Source organism: Ursus arctos, unplaced genomic scaffold (assembly GCF_023065955.2).
Source record: "Ursus arctos isolate Adak ecotype North America unplaced genomic scaffold, UrsArc2.0 scaffold_11, whole genome shotgun sequence".
NCBI lineage: Eukaryota > Metazoa > Chordata > Mammalia > Carnivora > Ursidae > Ursus > Ursus arctos.
Genome location: NW_026622775.1, coordinates 18439269 through 18459121, shown reverse-complemented (window position 1 = coordinate 18459121; position 19853 = coordinate 18439269). Strand labels below are relative to the sequence as shown.

General features: G+C 37.8%; 1 protein-coding gene across 1 annotated transcript in view; it reads right to left on the bottom strand.

Moving 5' to 3' along the window:
* The window catches only part of FAT4 (FAT atypical cadherin 4), a 166279-nt gene that overhangs the window by 32678 nt on the left and 113748 nt on the right, over positions 1-19853 (bottom strand). Inside the window, exons 9-10 of the mRNA XM_026499300.4 lie at positions 9636-9886; positions 3320-7669 (exon numbers count right to left, since the gene is read on the bottom strand). Of these exons, the coding sequence (XP_026355085.2) occupies positions 3320-7669; positions 9636-9886 (4601 nt within the window). The remainder of the gene's footprint in view (positions 1-3319; positions 7670-9635; positions 9887-19853) is intronic.

Below are 19853 nucleotides of genomic sequence, written 5' to 3'. Positions count from 1 at the left end.
CCAGAATGTAAGCTGAATTTTCTACATTCTTGCTGTGCCAGTTATTATCTCTTGACGCTCAGCATCATTCCTACCCTTCTGTATTGCAGGGGCTGGAGGTCACAAAACTGCCTTTTCTAGACTCCTTTCCAGCAGGGCTCAGGCTTAGATTCTGCCAGTGGGTGAGAGTTGAATGATATCTGAAGAGTGAAAGCAAAGCAGGAACTGTTCTGGGGCTCACTCATTGCAGCACTGCAGGTAGACAAGAGGATTGGCAGTGGTTTCTTCCAATACCTACAGAGTTCTTATTGCTGAGGATATTGGTGAATTTTCCTGACCTTCATTCTTCATCAGTTTAAAGATTTTGCCAGCTTTTTCTTAGTATTAAGTACCTTTCTACCTGGAAGTCCGGAAGTAATTTCAGTTCTTGACCAATCTCATACCAATACACTATCTCACATACTTTTTGTGCAGATCCAGTAGAATAATGGACAAAAGTTCTTGAAAGAGATCATGGACTTGCCATAATACTCCACAGCAAATACAAACCAACGTGCGATGAAGAATCCCATGCATATAAAAAGAGGCTCTGGAGTCAAGCTTATAGTGAAAACTCATTTAGACCACCGTGTGTGCCATGCTGGAGGCAAGTTATTTAATCTCTTTTAACCCATCTGAGACCCAGTATTTTGCCTTTAAAATAATAATAATAATAATAATAATAATAATAATAATAATAATACAGTTTCATTGAGTTTTGCCAAGAGCTAAATGAATGACTAAATGAATAATAATGTTGATAATGTAAGGAACTTTAAGCGGTGCTTTAAATAGCAACTTGATTAATGTTACGCATATTTCATGATGAAAAGAGGGGAATTCCTGAAAGTTTCAACTACTACATTTAGAAAAGTATGCAATGTACATTTACATGTAATGAATCAAAGAAAGAAACAAATTAGAGAGAGGTTGTGTTAAAAAAGTAGTTCTATGCCCGATCATGAAACATTTATGCTGAAATCAGCATATGCAGCCTTCGGTCATACCCATGGTACTTCCCCTGTTCCCTATCTACTACCAAATGCCTTCACACATTTTTCATTCTAGGACTAAGTATAAACTCATTTAAAATCTAAGTGTGAATGAGTGAATTATACTAAAATGACAAAGAAATAATCTTTATTGTTGAGTTCTCAGGAAAGAAAATAATTTTCGGGGTTGGAGTGGGAAAGACTAAGGAAAATTTTCTAAAAATTCTGAACTGATAACATGGATACAGCCCTATTATTCATGATGCTAAGAAGACAACTGGGGTAAGATTCACACCTTGTGCCACTAGGGCTTCTTGTTTTTGTAGAAATTCTGTGCTACACCTCTATTATTATCACTACATACCACTACTACTAACACTACTAATTTGCATTGCTACCTATTGACTGCTGGACACTCTCATAGGTGTTTTACAAGCATTATCCTTATTCATTACAACAAACCTAAAAGATAAATAAGTATGATTATTTTCATTTTGCAGATGGGGAAGTTGAAGGTCAGCAAGGTTAAATGACTTCCCAAAAGCTATAGCTAAATCAAATACTATAAAATCCTTTGATTCTTTTCATTACTCTTATTGTTGCCCCTTTTCTTCATTTATATTTCAAGGATATTATTTTATTAGTAGGCAAAGCTTGTATGTTCTGTTTGACTTATTCAAACTTGCTTTATATCACCATCAAACAATTTGATTCTTCAAATATGAAACCATAAGTAGACATGATGGGCATATTTTAAAAAATATAATAGCTAGGGGCGCCTGGGTGGCTCAGTCGATTAAGTGCCCAACTCTTGGTTTCAGCTTGGGTCATGATGTCATGGGTCGCATGGGTCATCTGATCAAGCCCCAGTCCCCAGTCCGGCTCCATGCTCAGTGAGGAGTCTGCTTGAAGATGTTCTCCTTGTGCCCCTCCTCCCACTGTGCACGTGTGCTCTCTCTTAAATACATAAATAGATCTTTTAAAAAATATATTAGCTAAATATATTTTCTTTTTTTTTTAAAGATTTCATTTATATATTTGTCAGAGAGAGTGAGAGAGAGAGTACAAGCAGGGAGAGCAGCAGGCAGAGGGAGAAGCAGACTCCCTGCTGAGCAAGGAGCCCTATGCAGGACTTGATCTCAGGACCCTGGGATCATGACCTGAGCCAAAGGCAGGCGCTTAACTGATTGGGCCACCCAGGCATCCTGCTAAATGTATTTTCTTATAAAAACTTCTTTTGAAGTATTATTCTGTGAAATATTTACCAAATTAAAAAAAGCATCCTGGTTTTACCTCTCTTACTGGTACTTTAAATTGTGGTTGTAAACACCGCAGAGCAATCCAATGTGATATATATGGCCTAACACTGTAAAGTGTGCAAATGACAGCAGACTTCCTCTCTCCTCAAACTTATTGACAGCATAATATTTACACACATTTGAAGGTGTACCAACAACTGATTGGCTAATAGATAGATGTTAGATAGAAGGGTAGATAGATAGCTAGATAGATATAGAAACCGATAGAGATGTATGCAATTTGTACATCACATCTTCCTAAGATGCCAAAGACTAGTGAAGCATATTTGCTGCTCTATATTTTATTATGCTTCTAAAATGCCAAGGTAAATTATGCTTCAGTTTTGTTGTGGCTTACCAGAGAAGTCAGCTATTATGCTTTCTACCTGGTAGTAGAAATAGCAAGGCATTTTAATTTCAATCTTAAAACACTGCTTTTGCTCTATTGTGACAATGCTGATCAAATTTTAATAATAATGATGACGATGATTTTAAAAGATCATAAAAACGTTGAGGATAGAAGAATCAAACAGCAATAATTGTTAACAGTTATTTAGGACGTAAAATGGTCTGGGTCTTATGCTTGAAATAAAGTTATGTCCTTTAAATTTTAGAACATTCTCATTTGAAGATATTATACACTTTTTGCCCTTGTACAAGACACTTAGCAGATTGACTAAGAGCTCAAACTCTGGAAATAACTGTGTAGGCTTACCACCTGACTCTGACAAATCTGGGTCACCTCAGAAAGCTGACACCTTCTCTCTGCTTCAGCTTCCTTTCTGTACAAACTGGAAAATAATTATCCCAACTTCATAGGTTTCTATGAGGAGTAAATAAAATAAATATAGACAAAGTGCTTATAACAGTTTCTGCCAATAGTAAGTGCTTAAAGCATTTGCTGTGATTATGCCCATTTTCTGGAAAATCATTTAAAAATGACAAAATCATTGTTTTCCATTATACTCGACATGGCTAAAGTCTTAGAGAAAGAGCCAAACATCATCATACCTGTGTATCCAGTTTTGCAAACACAGTTGAAGCTTCCTGGAACATTTTGGCAGACAGCGCCATTCTTGCACGGACCCAGCAGGCACTCATTGACGTCTCTCTCACAGGCCCTGCCAGTGAAGCCATCTGGGCAGCTGCAGGAAAATCCTCCTACTAAATTGTGACAGGTCCCACCATTGTGGCAAGGTGATGGAAGGCATTCGTCTATATCTATTTCGCACCAGCTACCAGCATAACCTGGCAGACACTTGCATAAGAAAGGCTGCAGAGGTTCATTTGCCACAATGATGACTGGAAGACTCTCGTGGCTCCTTAACACAGAGCTCACGGCCAGCCTTCTAATACAGCTCCCTCCATTCTGACATGGGCCATGAATGCATGAGTCATGATCCACGGATTCTACCTTCACTCCACTCTGCCGGAGAAGGATCTCTTTGATGCTTTCAAAGAAGGTGGCTACACCACTGGGATTCACATACTGATTATTGTTCCGCTTCACAGCTGCTAAAAGAAACGTTTTATTGTTCTCCTCATATGCACCATAAAGTTGCACAGCAGTCCCCAGGCCTGTCAGTTGGGAGCTGGCGATGCGTAGAAAATGAAGATAGTGGTTAGTCAAGAAGTCCTTTACCGTTGGAACACCGAGACGCAGTAGGATGCTGTTATCCACTGTAGCATTAGAAAATGCAGCAAAGAAAACTCGGATATTGCTCGTGACTGTGCTGTGAACTCCATCATTGCTAAGGACAGTGAGATCAAATGTGCCATCCGTTGACCTCGGCTGTGAATTTAGATCACAAGTACCCCTTGGAATACTGAACAGGCTTGTAACTCCCGAAGTAAGGGAGCAGTGGAAGGTGTCTAACACATCCGGATCCTGTGGCTTCACAGAACCTAAAATCCCACCAGGAAACAAATTGCCATAATAATTAACAAATATCTCCACGGTCCGAGACTGGGAAGGATTATCATTTTGGTCTATCACTGTGATATGAACGGTTCCTGTGGAAGACATTTGAGGAACACCAGAATCTCTAGTAATCACAGACAGGTAGAAGTCTGCGATCTGTTCTCTGTCAATCTCTCTGGTCGTGCTCAGAACTCCAGCAGTGTTCAGACTAAAATAATTGGTGGCAGGACCTGTGCTCAGCAAGTAATAGGTAAAGGGGCCTTGATTTGGAGGGAGATCGGGATCAGTGGACTGAAGGGTCATCACCAGAGTTCCTGGGCGTTTGTTTTCCGTAACTTCACCTTCACTGATGGTCAACATAGGTCCATTATCGTTTATATCTTCAAGGGTGACTAACAGGGAGGCACTTCCTGTAGCTGAGGGGGTCCCTGAATCAACAGCCAAAACCGTGAGATTATAGATGGGTAGGGTTTCTCTATCTAATTCTGCAGTGACAGTGATCTGCCCTGTCTGTGGATTAATGGAAAAGGCACCATTTTCATTCCCTGATCCAATGAAGTAAGAAAACCTGCTCCAGCTGGGGACAGAGTCTGAGTCAAAGGCACTGACAAATGTCACATGAGTTCCAGTAGGGACCCCCTCACTGATCTGAACGCTGTAGATATTTAAACTAAAAATGGGTGGGTCATTGGCATCAAGCACAGTGACATTTACAGTGACCTCATCGATATCCGCACCCCTGATGCTGCCAAAATTCTTGGCCAATACCTTCAAAGATACCTTTTCTTCTTTTTCCCTATCAAGAAGTCCGGAAACATAAATTTGTCCAGTCTTCTTATTGATCTGGAAGCCCTTCTTTCGACTGTCACCAAAAATCAAATAATGGACCTCCCCATCCATTCCCAAATCACGGTCACTGGCAAACACTTCTCCAACAATAGTACCTTTAGGAGCTGCTTCTGAGATTTCAAAATAGTAAAGTTTGGAAACAAAGCGAGGCACATATTCATTCGTCCCTTTTAATTGTATGTTAACAGTGGCAAAACTGCACCTTTCTTCATCAGGGACATTGAAGGCTTTCACGGTAAGATGGTAGCTCTGCTTGGTTTCAAAATCCAAGAAGCCTTGAGTGGTGATGACTCCTGTGTTAGGGTCAATGACAAAGAGGTCACTGTCAGAGGACTGTACGGTGTATGCAATCACAGCATTGGTTCCAGAGTCAGCATCTGTTGCATTGAGGTGGATGACTGTTGTTCCACTTGGGGCGTTTTCCAAAACAGTAGGAAAATATTCATCAGGGAAGAATACTGGAGAATTGTCGTTCACATCAATCACACTTACAGTCACACTGCAGTAACCAGTTCTTGCAACCCATCCTCCATCTGTCGCGCTAATAGTCATTTCATGTTTCTGGCATAACTCATAATCAAGAGCTTTGGCTAGTGTTAATACACCTGTGGAGGAATTGATTGCAAAAATGCCTTCTTCATTTCCTGAAGAAATACTGTAGCTAATCAAGCCATTCATAGCTGCATCTCTGTCTCTTGCAGAAACAGTTCTGACAATGGCCCCGATACTATGGCTTTCCGGGATGGTTGCACTCATGTGATTTTGGGAGAATTCAGGTGTATGGTAGTTTTCCTCAGTGACAATTATTTGAACAGTGGCTTGGGATGAAAGTGGAGGGTTTCCTTTATCTCTTGCAGTGACAGTGATCAAAAAGTTCTGATTCAAGTCAGATACCAGCGAAGAGGCCACTGAGATCCACCCCGTACTATTGTCCAACTTAAATTTTCCAAAATGATTTTCATTAGAAATCAAATATTCCACTTCAGAATTCAGTCCAAAATCTCTATCATCTACTGCAGTAACTTTGATTAACTTCGTACCAACTTTAACATTTTTGGTGACCGGAGTAAAATATTTAGTTTTAAGAAATTGTGGTGCATTGTCATTACTATCCACTGTGTTGATGGTAACTGTTGTCTCACTAAGTAATGAAGGATTACCTCGATCTGAAGATGTCACTATAAAACTATGTCTGTTGATGTTCACATTACTGAAGCCGCTGACGTTCTGGTATTTTAAGACCTGTTTATTGAAAATCTCTCCTGTGGTGGCATTAATCCTGAAATACTCTGACTGAGATTTTATAAAATAGAACACTTGTCCATTTGATCCCTCATCAGGATCTGTTGCGGATACCTGAGTCACTTTGGAGCCAATTTCAGGAAGTTCAGGGCAATCTAAGTAATAGGATGGTCTGCTAAATCTTGGAGCGTTGTCGTTGATGTCCGTCACAAATATTGTGACATCTGTACTTACGGTCCACCCAGAATCATGTGCAGAAACTCGGATTCTGTAACGGTCTGTATCTTCTCTATTTAAAGGTCTACTAATTACAATATCCCCTGTGCTGGGATTAATTGTAAATGGAAGACTTGTGTCTGTTATAGAATACCTACTAACTGCATTTATACCAATGTCTTCATCGGAAGTTGTGACACGTGTAACTGTATATCCTAAAGGGGAATTTTCAGGAACATAGGCACTGAATATCTGAGAAAACCTAGGGGCATTATCATTTTCATCCAAGATGTTAATGATGACTTTTACTGAGGTACTCTGAGAAGGGGAGCCTTTGTCTGAGGACTTTATGGTAAGCACATACTGCGATATTTTTTCCCTGTCTAACGGCCGAATGCTTCTAATTTCACCAGTGGCATGATTAATAGCGAAACTATGTTCTTTGTTGCCATTAACAATTTCATAATCTAACTGTCCATTGGGTCCACTGTCCTTATCCATTGCTGAAACAGTAAGTATTTTGCGAGGAGAGAGATTTTCCAATATTTCAGATACAAATGGATCTTCCTTAAAAACCGGGGAATTATCATTGACATCTAAGACTGTTAAGTCAAGTTTCTCATAAGAAGATAAAGGAGGGAAGCCTCCATCCCTGGCCTCTATCCATATGACATATTTTTGTATCTTTTCAAAATCCAGAGGTTGACTAATGGACACCTGTCCTGTTAATTGATCAATTTGAAATGTACTGCCAAGGTTCCCACTTGCAATATAATAGGACAAAGGTTCTCCTCTCAAGGAGGACCCCGTAATGGTGGTGACAAGAGTGCCGACTGGCTGGTTTTCAGGAAACATGAAAGTCTGTTCTTTGGCTCTGACTTTAGGGAAATCTGCCTTGTTCACAAATCTAACAGTCACTGTCGTAGAATCTGTCTTTGGAAATGAGCCACCGTCTTTTACATGCACAGAAAATGTCACTTCCGAAGCCCCATTTAGTGGTCCAGCTGCCATAATGGCTCCTCTCAGTGGATCAATGTGAAATTTTTCAGAATTTCTACCCGAAAGAGAATAATGCAGTTCAGAATTGGGTCCAATATCAGCATCTGTGACTGTAACCGCGAAGACGAAGGAACCTATGAAAGAGGGAGTGTGTAGTTACCATCACACGAAACCCAAATAAAACATTTGCTAGTAGATTAATGTATACAAAATATTATATTGCTCCCTAATATCACTTTACTTTCTCATGATTACTGGAGGAAAACAGTAACTCCTATATTATCTCTGAAGTTCCCAAGTCAAATCTACTTAATGGTAGTCTTCAGGGACTGACCTGCCATTTTCTAACTAAAACCCATATGGTCTACTGGATTTAATATTTTTCAGTATGCCTTTGAGAGAAGCACAGGGAAGAGCAATGACTAATCATTCAGAATAATAGTTCCTAGGAGGAAAATCTGTGCATAACACAACTTCCAACAAACATGATACTACAGGAGCTCTGCTAAGAGCTCTGTTTCTACCCAATGAAAAAAGATAATTGCTCTGTTATGTCTGAAAACATCTTTGAATTGCCATCTAGGTAATCATGTCAACAGAATTTTTAATTTGTTTTAAAAAATTATTTTGATTCTTTATACCCACTGTTTCTTAGCAGCATTCTTTTATCTGTGAGCTATTATCACACAGAGATAAAAAATATATATCCATAAATCAATTAGAACAATTATAAAGTAGTACGTAATAAGAACTGAGGAAGAATGGACTCAATTTGGATTCCAAAAGTTAGTGCTTGGGACAAATGCCAGTGGAACAGATTGTAGCAGAAATATGCAGAAAAACTGCCATAAGGACATGTTTTTGATATACTCATTCAGAAACCTTTCCAAACCTGCACTCATAGCCCTAGAGTAAAGTTTTTGACAAAAGTGAAAAGTCTTTTATTAAGGCCAGTAATTCTGATTAATTATAATACGTCTAATGAGGAAAAGATGCTTAAGCATTACATACCCACTCTTTATAGGGGATGCTATATTGCATCACCACACATTGGATGTAATTAGAATCATGCCTGCCGGCATCATTTCAGCTAAAGGCCTTCATCAGGGATTTATGACTTTGATATTGACATTTCCTTTTGATAAAAAATTGGCACAAAAGTTTATTCATTTCATACTTTGAATTGGTATCAGTTTGACATTCTCAAGTGAATATAAGATCAAAGATCACTGAGAGGAGAAATTCTGGATCCATTTACTTTTTCTTCTAATTAAAAATATTTTAAAGCAAGGCAGATCAAATTAATTTTGGCCTATATCTGTATATTTTCCTGTTTGGAAATGCATCTCAAAGATTACAAATGGCAGATTATTTGTGCAGTTCTTAAGAGAGCTTGCCGTTCTTTACAAACAAGCAAACAAAACCGAACTAAACTTAAATGAAGAAAGAGAAATGCATATTATCATATGAAAGTGGTCATTAACATCTTCATAAACTTACTAACAGAAAACCTTCATCCATCAAAACTGGAATAAAATATTAATAACAAAAATTCATTAGAAATATTCATTCATCAAAAATTTTGAAAACCTATCTATGAAGGATTGAAGTAAAATATTTTTTTCTACCAACAAATATAGTTGAATGCTTATTACCTCCCAGATGTTTCAGGTGTTAGCATATGGCCAAAGAAAGAAAAAGAAAGAAAGAAAGAAAGAAAGAAAGAAAGAAAGAAAGAAAGAAACAACGTCCCTCCTTTCAGAGAATTTATAAGCAAAATATATCTCAGGGCGGAACTCTTCTTGACTACAAGATGACTATTTAATCATTTGAAAATATTCAAGCAATATTGAGAAATAGTACCAGGAAAGATGTAGCAATCATAAGATCTTAAGCACAATTGGTTTAGGAAAAAATAATTAATTTGTGAGATTCAACGTTCCTTCAATCTTATTAGTCAAAACAAGTTGAATTTTAGAGGATTTGCAAACCTAAGCTATATCAGAAGTATTCAAATAAAAGTAACAGAAATATATTTATAGAAAATGCCTACTGTATAGTTTGCATTTATCCATGAGACCTCAGAGTTGGCTTCATTACCTGGAGGAGTAGGAGACGGGATGTGTGTGACATATGGATGATGTTGAAATCTTGGTGGATTGTCATTGACATCAGTCACAGTGACGAGCACGCTGGTAGAACTGGAAAGAGGCTCTGGGGACCCCGCATCACTGGAGACCACAACTAAAGTATAATTCTCTTTTGTTTCCCTGTCTAGCAATGCACTTGTGATGATTTGTCCTGTGGATGGGTTGATGGTGAACTGAGAGTTTCCACCAATGATCCTATAACTGAACAGAGAGGCATATTTTTTCTGGTTATCATGTTGTAGCATCTATTCACTAAAATTTAAAAACTGAGACAGAAAGGTAAGAAAAATCACTAGAAGTATGATCACACAACAATTAAAGAATGTGGCTAGAAAATAAATATTTCAAATTTTATGCGAGCATCATATTGACAATCTTTACTGTGAAATGTCCAGTGAGCTCAAGCAGATCCTTACAAGTGCTGTGGATTTCTTGGATCATGCAAGGCCCCAAAATAAACCCAAAAGTCGACTGTATTATAAATAAGTGAACCTGAAAGCATAAATCAGGGCCTTGCTCTAATATTGTGGTTAGTGGCCAGGATCACACATGAACATCTGTTAAATGAATTTAAAACTTATTTTTCTGCTGTGTAACATAATAAACCCGAGATCAGTTGAAGATCTTATTTTTAGAGACAAAACACTGCATTTGACATCCATTGACTACCCAGAACAACTAAAGAACGGATTATTTATACAAAGACATTCCTACTTACTAATTCTCTCATTTGTCATTCCTCATATGGCTATGCTTTTCTTTCTTGTTGTCAGGAGAGGTATGACATTTTCATGGATATTCTGATGCTAACCAGATTGGTTAATGGGCAGGAGTTTCCACTGAGAATAGCTTTTCTCTTCTTCATGAAGAGGAAGCTATCTGTGTATTCCTTGGAGATCAGCTAGTGAAGAAGTAGCTAAGCTTGAAGGTTCAGAAACTGGCTGGGGTCCACTGTTTTTAAGGTTGGAGAGTGGCAAGGAAATGGATGTCTTTAAAATTTTCTGCTTTGTACCAACAAAGAAATGCCCTTGTTGGAATAAATGGCATGTTTCTAGAGTTTGGTTGGAGCCCATGAAAACATAGCAACAGCAAGAATCTAATAGAGACAGGAGAAAAAGGCCTACATTGCAGCAAATAGAGTATACATTCCTCCCATTAAGCTCACAGTTTAAAACAAACATTTCAGCATTTTCATCCTTTTTTAGAGAAATAATGAACTGTTGGGGAGCTGATGTTTTTACAAAATAGAAGTCCAATAAAATGATAGCAAAATAGAAAAAAAGAGTAGAGAGGGAGTTTTGGCTGAGAAATGACTTCAGTATTTGGAAAGTACTTGATATCACTCAGATTTTTAACACTTTTTGGCACACCCACATGCCAGGATCAGGAGTAAATGAGAATAGCATTTCCTGGACCAGAAGTAACTCTTTAAACAATATAATTACTGTCCTTACACACTAGATAGCTAGTACCTTTATCAAAATAAAAATATACAAGGTTTATAACTGAATTCTTAAAGTTAGCAATTCAGGACTCATGAGATAATCAAATTGTTTCACCTCTTCAATAAATTCTGTAAGAACCTGAATTATGAGAATTCTGTGATGTTATTCCAGGAAACCCTGTTTCCCTACATCAGTGGATATAGAAATGACCAAATAACTTAACAGGGAAAAAAGAGTAATTCACAGCACTGTAAACTTTTTTACAGCTTTTTGACAGCAAAGATCAGGGGTCAATTAAATATTCCCTCAATAATTCACAAATTAAAATAAAATTAAAGTGATGAAAAATGTATGAAAATTTAGATTTGGAGTTTTGTATATGACAAGACAGTGGTGTATAAAGGAAGAGCAATGTGCTGAAAGGCAAATGATGTGAGTTCTGGTCCAGGTTTAATGAAATAATCCATAAAGAAATCTTGTACTGTAAATTCTTATTCTTTATTTTATGCTATTATACATGCTATGGAGCATATGACTGTTTAAAAGTAATTAACATCTTTACTATTTTTGAACATTAAAGAATAAATCATCCTGTTAATATGTGATTTTTTCTAGACTTCACCTGATTCTGAAGTATGCGAAAAGTCGATTTTAAATATGAAGTGTTCTGTAATTCACATAATATCTATAATACCAGTTTAGTGCAATTTATACTTGTAAGTTAAAACACAGAGAGAGAGAGAGAGAGAGAGAGAAGGGACACAATGGACAGACAGCCAAGACAATATGCCCAGGTCTTGGTTTGGTTCTCACCCCTTCATGGAGATCTTTCCTGCTTATCTGGTCCACATTAATTTCTTCTAAGGGTATAAAGTCTATTAGATTGGGTTTTGTGTTACCTTTGTAGCATCTAAACACCTACACTGGTCTTTGGGGATTTGCAGCTCCTTCCTGTGCTCTTACTGTGCACTGAGCACCCTACAAGGCATTTCATATTTGCTCTCATTTTACTTCAAAACAATCCTGACACTTTGGTTTTGTTTCGGATTTTTTATAGATGAGGAATCTGAATCTAAGAGAGACTCATGTAGTTGCACAACAAAGCATAACATCTAAGAATGGTAAATCTAGAGTTGGAACTTCTGTCTTTATGACTTCAACCCAGACTTGCTCCATTAGACCTCGACATAGAGAAGGTAAAACTCAGCCTGAGGGGATCTAGTGGAGACAAGAAATGCTGTACTGCTTGCTAAAGCCAAAGGGGACCTTTTTTTGTTTAAGGGATGTCAATGTAGCATTGGTTTACATTGATTTGGTTCAATGCAAATCAACAAATGTGTTACTTATTTGCTGATTCAAGAATAAGAAATGACTGTTTCAAATTATTGGCGTGAACTGACATCACTGCTATCTAAAAATCTAAATCAATCGTTTTTGCACTTGTAAAGCTAAAATACCCCAATTTGATTTTTTTAACCTTTTTTTGCCTCTTCCTGAGCTCTACTAGGATCATAAAACACTGTGCTGTATGTTACTAGAATATGATAATTTAGTAATAGTTAACAGACTGTACTTTGAAACACAGTTCACTTGGGCGTGAATATTTACCTCACTCATAACACTTCAATTCATCAAATTATTTAACCCTTCTAAGCCTTTTCTTTCTATCTGTAAAGTGTGGATCACATATGCATTCCTTTCACTTGATAGTCTTGAGTATTAAATGTAATTTCATATGAAATGCATTTGGAATTGTAATTGGTACATGATGAGAATTAAAAGTCTAGGATTACACACATAACAGCATATATACGTATGTAGTTACAATTTAATAATCTATCATTTATAATCTATTATAATCCACCTACATATTTAGTTAAACGGATAGGTGGACTAACAGTCACATTGATTAGAAAGTAAAAATCCTGCCCTTAAGCTTACATCCTAAATGGAAGAAAGAGAGGAAAGTAAGTACAAAACCAGGCAGTATATTTGAGTGTTATGAAACTGTCCAGAAGCACTGCTCTAGGTATTCAAAAGCCAAAGAGACCACTTTTGAGTGGAATGATCAAAAGAAAGCCTTCCTGGAGGAAGGCTAAATTGAAGCTGGATTTTAAAGAGGCTACCCATCTTACAATAGTGGTGAAAAGGGAGAAAGGTGTTCCAGGTCAGGAGTCAGCAGATTTTTTTCTGTAAAAGGCCAGTGTTAGTACATATGGCTTTGGAGGCCAGAAGAGCTCTGCTACAATACTCAACTTGCCATTGCAGCATAAAAACAGCCGTGGACAAAAGTACACGAATGGGCACGGCTCTATTCCAATACGACTTTATTTACAAATTCAGGCACTGGGCCGAATCTAGCCTGCAGACTGCAGTTTGCAGAACCTTGATCTAGGATGCAGAAGAACTTGAACAAGGCCATAAGGCTTGGGAAACACAGATCCTTTTCCCAGGAGCAGAAAGCGATCCAGTGAGCCTGTAGGTTGGGCTATACGTTGAAGATTTGGGCAGAATAAGCTGGGGCCGTTTATGGAGTGACTGGAATATGGAGACTGGGCATTATGCCATGGGCAAACTGGAAGTTGAAAGATTTTGAGGAAGGGAGTATTGTTAGAACTGAGCCACTGAATGCCCAAGCTGGTTCATATTACTGCCATTGCTCTTTCATTCACTGACCCAGGCTTTGCTTCACCCAGATCACTTCCTACAACACTGAGACATAAATCATCATAAAATGTAAACTAGTCGTGTTATTGCCCAGTTTAAACACTTCAGTTGTTTCTCCCGTTAGCTACAGACAAGAGTGTGAATTTTTCACCCGGTATACAAGGCCTGTTCCTCACCCACACCAACCGTACGGAACAGCTTTACTTCCCTGACACTATGCTTCTGCAGAGCTCCTTGCCCTTGAGCCTATTACCGTCTTTGCCTAGAAGGTCTTTCATGCCTTATTTGTTGATAAGCTACTTCCTAGTCTTTCCAAAAATCATTAATTACTTGAAGCTTCTACTGATTTCTTCAGATAGCATTGAGTATGCTGTTCTTTCCACCCATTCTGTGCTTAAACTATACTTGTCACAGAGTACTATAATTACAAGATTACAAAATTATCTCCTATACTGAACTGTTCTCCCTGTGGTAGCTAGAGGGCTCAAGTCTTCAGGACTTAAAGGGCCTGGGACATAGTGAGGGTTCCAAAATTATACAGTACGGTGTGGTATATCGTTTGGAGGGATTAGAAAACAGAGTCAGGGAAGAAAGTTAATTTTTATTATAATAGTCCAGGCATGATGTAATTGTGGACTGAACTAGAATCTTGGCAGGAAGATTGCACAGAAAAGAATGGGTGCCAGACGCATTAGTAAAGAAGAAACATGAGAACTTGTCCATTGACTGAGTATAGAGGGAGAGGATGACCCTTGGCTAGCAAATGGTGATGAAGAAAACAAGGTAACACCATTAAAAGAATGCAGAATGCAAAGAGGAGAAACAGGAAAAGTTAGGAGTTTCTGATATGCTGTGCTTCTGATGCCAACAGAACCTCCAGGTAGGGATGTCCACTACGGAGTTATAAATGTAGGCAGGGGACTCAGGGATAGAGTCAGAATGGATAGCACAGATTTAGAGTTTTCTGCACAGTTTTCTGGGTGGTTGCAGCTATAAAAATGAATTATTTTCTCTCTCTCTCTCTCTTTCTCTGTCATTCCCTCACTCTTGCTCTCTTGCTCTCACACACAAAGAAAGGGGAAAAAAGACTGAGAAAAATATTTGGGGAATATCCCAATTATTTTGGATAGAGGAAATCAGAAGGTAAATTAGAAAGTGTGGTCAGAGATGCAGAGTGAGAAATAAAAGATAACATTTACGTAGACATTGAGGAGGAAAAAAATGCCAAAAAAAAAGAATGACCTGTAGTGCAAATAGTGCAAAAGGTAAAGGAAAATAAAAACTCAGAAAAATCACTGGACTTGATAAATTTCAGGAGAATCTTTGGATAGATTACTTTTTAAATAAAACAATAGAGGAGAAAATCCGATTGAAAGATTTTCAGGAATAAATAGCTGGAGAAAACTGTAAGGAAGTCCCACTTTCTCAAAAATGTGGTGTAAAAAAAAAGTGAGTAAAAACAACAGCTGTAAGAATTGGACTCATTCATTCAATACATTTGTCAGTCACTACTATGTTGCAGACATCATGTAAGGAAGAATATAGTAGGAATAAAACAGATATAAGAAAAAGAAAAAGAAAAAAACTAACATTAATTTAATGACTTTTGTGTCCTGATAATTGTTTTAGAGACATTTACATGTCTTAACTGATTACATATGTATTACTTGGCACATAGTAGGTGATCAATATATATTTAACTTTCACAAATTGTAAAGTAACAATTCCTATCTCCACTTTTACTGATGGATATACAGAGCCTTATAGACACAAACATGACTTTTCTAAGTCATGGTAGGTAAATAAAGGAACCAGCATCCGATATCAGATAGTCCGAGCATTTCCATAGGGATCAATACATGATCCAGGGGACAGGGGTGATTTGAAGATCCAAGAGACAAATGCAAAACGGTTAAATTAAAGATTTGGAGGAAACTAAACGGGATGGGATTAAGAACACAGAGTAAGGGATCTGCCTTTGAATGTTGACCCTGCCAGTACAGTTTTGTGTTTCTCCAGTGCCGTGACACGGAACTTAGAAGTGAGGTTTAAATGGAGATTTGGTCTAGTTGAGAGAAAAAGGGATACATATCCTTAAAAGCTAACTGCTGGAATGGGTGTCTGTCTGGGACATATATAAAGTAGATAAATAATATATAAAGTAGATAAAGAGTAGGAATTAATGCAGACTAGTTTACCAGAGGGGAAAATACTGGGAGTGAAATAAAGTATATAACTCAAAGTAAGCGCACCATCCATAAAAATGTGTAGCTTGATCAAATGAGGAGAAAGAAAAATATAAATAAATATTTTTGGGGTGACTGTTGTGTACAAGATTATGGTAGACCATAAGGGAAAATTAACAAATTATATGACAAATAACGGTTGTGCTATTAGAAAGCCCATCAGTAGCTGGGTAAATGACTTACATACATAATATTTAAATAAGCAATATAAAATTAATATAAAATAGCTAGTTGACCAGGAGAATGGGTTTCTCTCAACTCCATGATTAGGAAGGCATGATTAACACCTAATATAAAAGTGTATAATATTCCATTAAAAAGATATCAGGCCAGAGTAAATAATGTTTAGGCTGGCATAACTACTTACTTTATCTATGAAAGTATTTTAAATCTAAGCTGTAATAATTGTCCTAAGATAGGTGAATTTAATTATTTTTGCAAGATAAAAATAGCTTCAATTTCTATATTATCTCACTATATGACACTCAACTGCAGTCATTTAAAGGCTTTTGCAGACGTATTTTATAGATCTCAGTGAATGTAGATGTAGAACGTTAATTCTCTGATACTAAAGGAAGAAGAAAATTCAACCAGTCAACTAAACAACCAAAATGCATACTATCAAATCAAAACAATCATTTCAAAGCTATTAGCACAAATGTGTAAAACGTTCTGGAAATACGGACAGGATTTTCTAGACCAACTTTACATTGATCACCATTGCTCACAAACACAGGTCACATTTAGCAGTGCAACTCTGACATACTCTAAAAGAAGACAGTATATCTTCATAGCATTTTATTCTAGTACTTGTATTGATTTTGTAAGCATGGGGCTTCACAATTGATTGTTCCAGCAACTGAAACATCTCGGACAAGGATACTGTTCTGCCACTGAATGGTGATAGTCTACGTATTATATTTAGAGTAAGACTCCTTGGCATGGCAGATAAAGATTTATTAGACTACAACACTACAACGGATAGGACATCTCTTCCAAGATTGTCAGAAACTTACTGAGCACTAACAGATGACAAGCAAAGGGAAAAGTGCTTTGCAAGGGTGAGGACAGTATGTGTTGATGGACATTGAGTATTTTTTGTTCTAGGCACTATTCTAAGCAGTTCACTTGAGTGTTTTATTTGTCTTCACAATAATTCTACCAAGTCAGTTTTATTATTTAGTATACCTATTTTATTGATAAGAAAATTGACCCCCAGGAATGTTAAATAAGCTGCCCCACAATTAATAGTAGAGTCAGCTTCATTCCCAAGGCTGTGCTCTTAACACTAAGCTAAGACTTCGTGCTTAGGGTATGGATTCCATGATTTCTATGCTTTGGCATAGGACAAGCAAAGGAGGTGGTATTTTGAGCCTCAGGCCACAGAGAAGGTAAGTTGTACCTTCCTCTTTCCAGGTGGTGCTAAGCACAGGGGCCCAAGAGGCATATAGGTATGACCTTGGGCAGAAGTTTTCCCCATCCTTAATGATTTGACTGTATAGACGTTTTGAAATTCACCTCTTTTCCTGGAAGTAGGTCCCAGGCTTCTGAAAGAAGTTCGTGCATAGCCTTCCCTCCTACAGTGCGTGTCAGTGTCCATCTTCTTCCGGATTCCCTCCTGTAACTCTGGCCAGACCTGCTAAGCTACTAGGTGACTCTTCCTTCTAAACCTGCCTTTCAAGCATTGAGAGAATTCCAAATAACCAGTTCCTGCCCTTCTTTTGTTGCTCTATACTCTCTCCTTAAGCATTCATATTCATTTTCTTGGTTTTAAATATGCTCTAAGTATTGATGACTCCCAAATCTGTGTCTTCAGCTCTGGCCCTAACCTAAGCTTCACACTTGTATCTTCAGTGTCCCAACTGACATCTCTATGGGAATGAGTAGTACTCATCTCAAGTTGTATTCAGATAAGAACTCCTGGTTTCTCTCATGCCTGTTTTTCCTCCAACACTACCTACAATGGTACTGTTTGCCCACGTGTTCAAGCCAAAAGGTAGATGACTCTGATTTCTCTTTGTCTTATTCCTACTTACAATCTCAAATATTTTTCCAAATCTATTCACTTAGTTTTCATTTCTCCACCTTAGTACATGGACACTCCATCTTTTGTTTGAGTCACCATATTAATTAGTACCTAAATGGTCTCACTAGTTTTTCTCCCAATGGCTTCTTTCTACAGACCCGCCTCTTCCAATCCAATCCAAACAGATCAGTTTATATTGGTCGCTGTTTGAAATACTCCAATAGTTTCTCACATAAAAATAAAATTTTAAATCTCAATTTCTAAATAAAAATAAATAAACAAATAAATAAAATAAAAATCTCAATTTCTTACCATGACCTAGGAGCCCTCAGATGGCCTACAGGATCTTGCCCCTGTCTACCTCTCTGGCCCCTTTCTCACTTTGGTCCACTCTCACAAACCCTCCTAAACACACCATGCTTACTTCCATCCCACAGTCCAGTTCCTCCAGCCTAAATGCCACCTCCTTAGAGAGGTCACCCACAATAACCATACCTAAAAGTCCCTTGTCACTCTCTGTTATATAAGCCTGTTTTCTTTTCAAGGCTGTATTCACCATATGAAGTAATCTTATTAATGTCATATTAAATGGTTTATCTACCTCAAAAAGATTGCAGGCTCGAAGAAAGGGGAAATGCTCCCTTGTTACTCATACAAACAACTCAGTGCATGTTTATTAAATGAAAAATACCTTGAGGCCTTCTACATAACTCGGTCATCCCTACCAGCAGGAAGAAACTAATGCCAATTTCCCAAAGTGATTTTGAAAATAGAAAATTAATAACAAACAAAATAAATCTCTAACCAAATCATCACAATAGCAACACGCATGGGCCACCCTTGACTGATAACTCCTCTGAACGCTCAAATTCTCTCTTCTGACCATTATTGTCATAGTCATCTGACCCACTCTCATTTACCTACTATCAGCCTACAGAAGGTGGGGGTAATGTGTGGGTAAGAAATATTTATGTCTTCAAGACTTTTCTCTGGAAAATTTGGAAATGTTCATTTCTTAAAGTTTAGAATGGGCCTGGAAGAATGTGACCCAGCTAGATCCACCAACTGTTACAACCCAACTGCTTTCATGTGCTCTCTGAACAAGGTACCATATTGTTTTCTCCATTTTGAATAGATGTAAGTAGAGTAAAATCAACTTTTTAAACTTTGAAAATATAAATATTCTTATCAGGACTAGTGGTTGGGTTAAAAATGGCCAAAGTTCTTTGATACTTCTCCCATCAAGAGGTGACGTGCCTCTCTCCTCCCAGTGAATCTGGGCAGTTCATGGCTGCTTCAACAAATAAAGCATTATGGGAGTGAGACTATGCCACTTCCAGGCCTTTTCCTTAAGAGCACTGGCAGCTGACATCTGAAGTTCTTGGAGCCCAGAGCTACCATGTAGCCCATCTTAGCTACCTGCTAAAGAATCACACTGAGAAGCCCTGAGACCACAAGATCAGAGACAGGGGCCTAGCTGAGCCAACCTGTCCAAGGCACCAGACATTGAGTGAAGACATCTTGAACCCTCCAGACCATCCAGGAGCCAGGTAAATACCACTAAGTGATACCAGTCCATCATGAAGCAGACTCTCCCTGTGAACAATGTCCTACGAACAAATTAAATGAACTACAGAAACATGAGATATGATAAAAATATAAATAAAATTAACTAAAATTTTATAATAATAAATAAAATTATTATTACTTAAATCCTTATTTTAGGCATAGTTGGTTATTTAACAGTAGGTAGCCACAATAGGGCTATGTGTTAATATCACAGA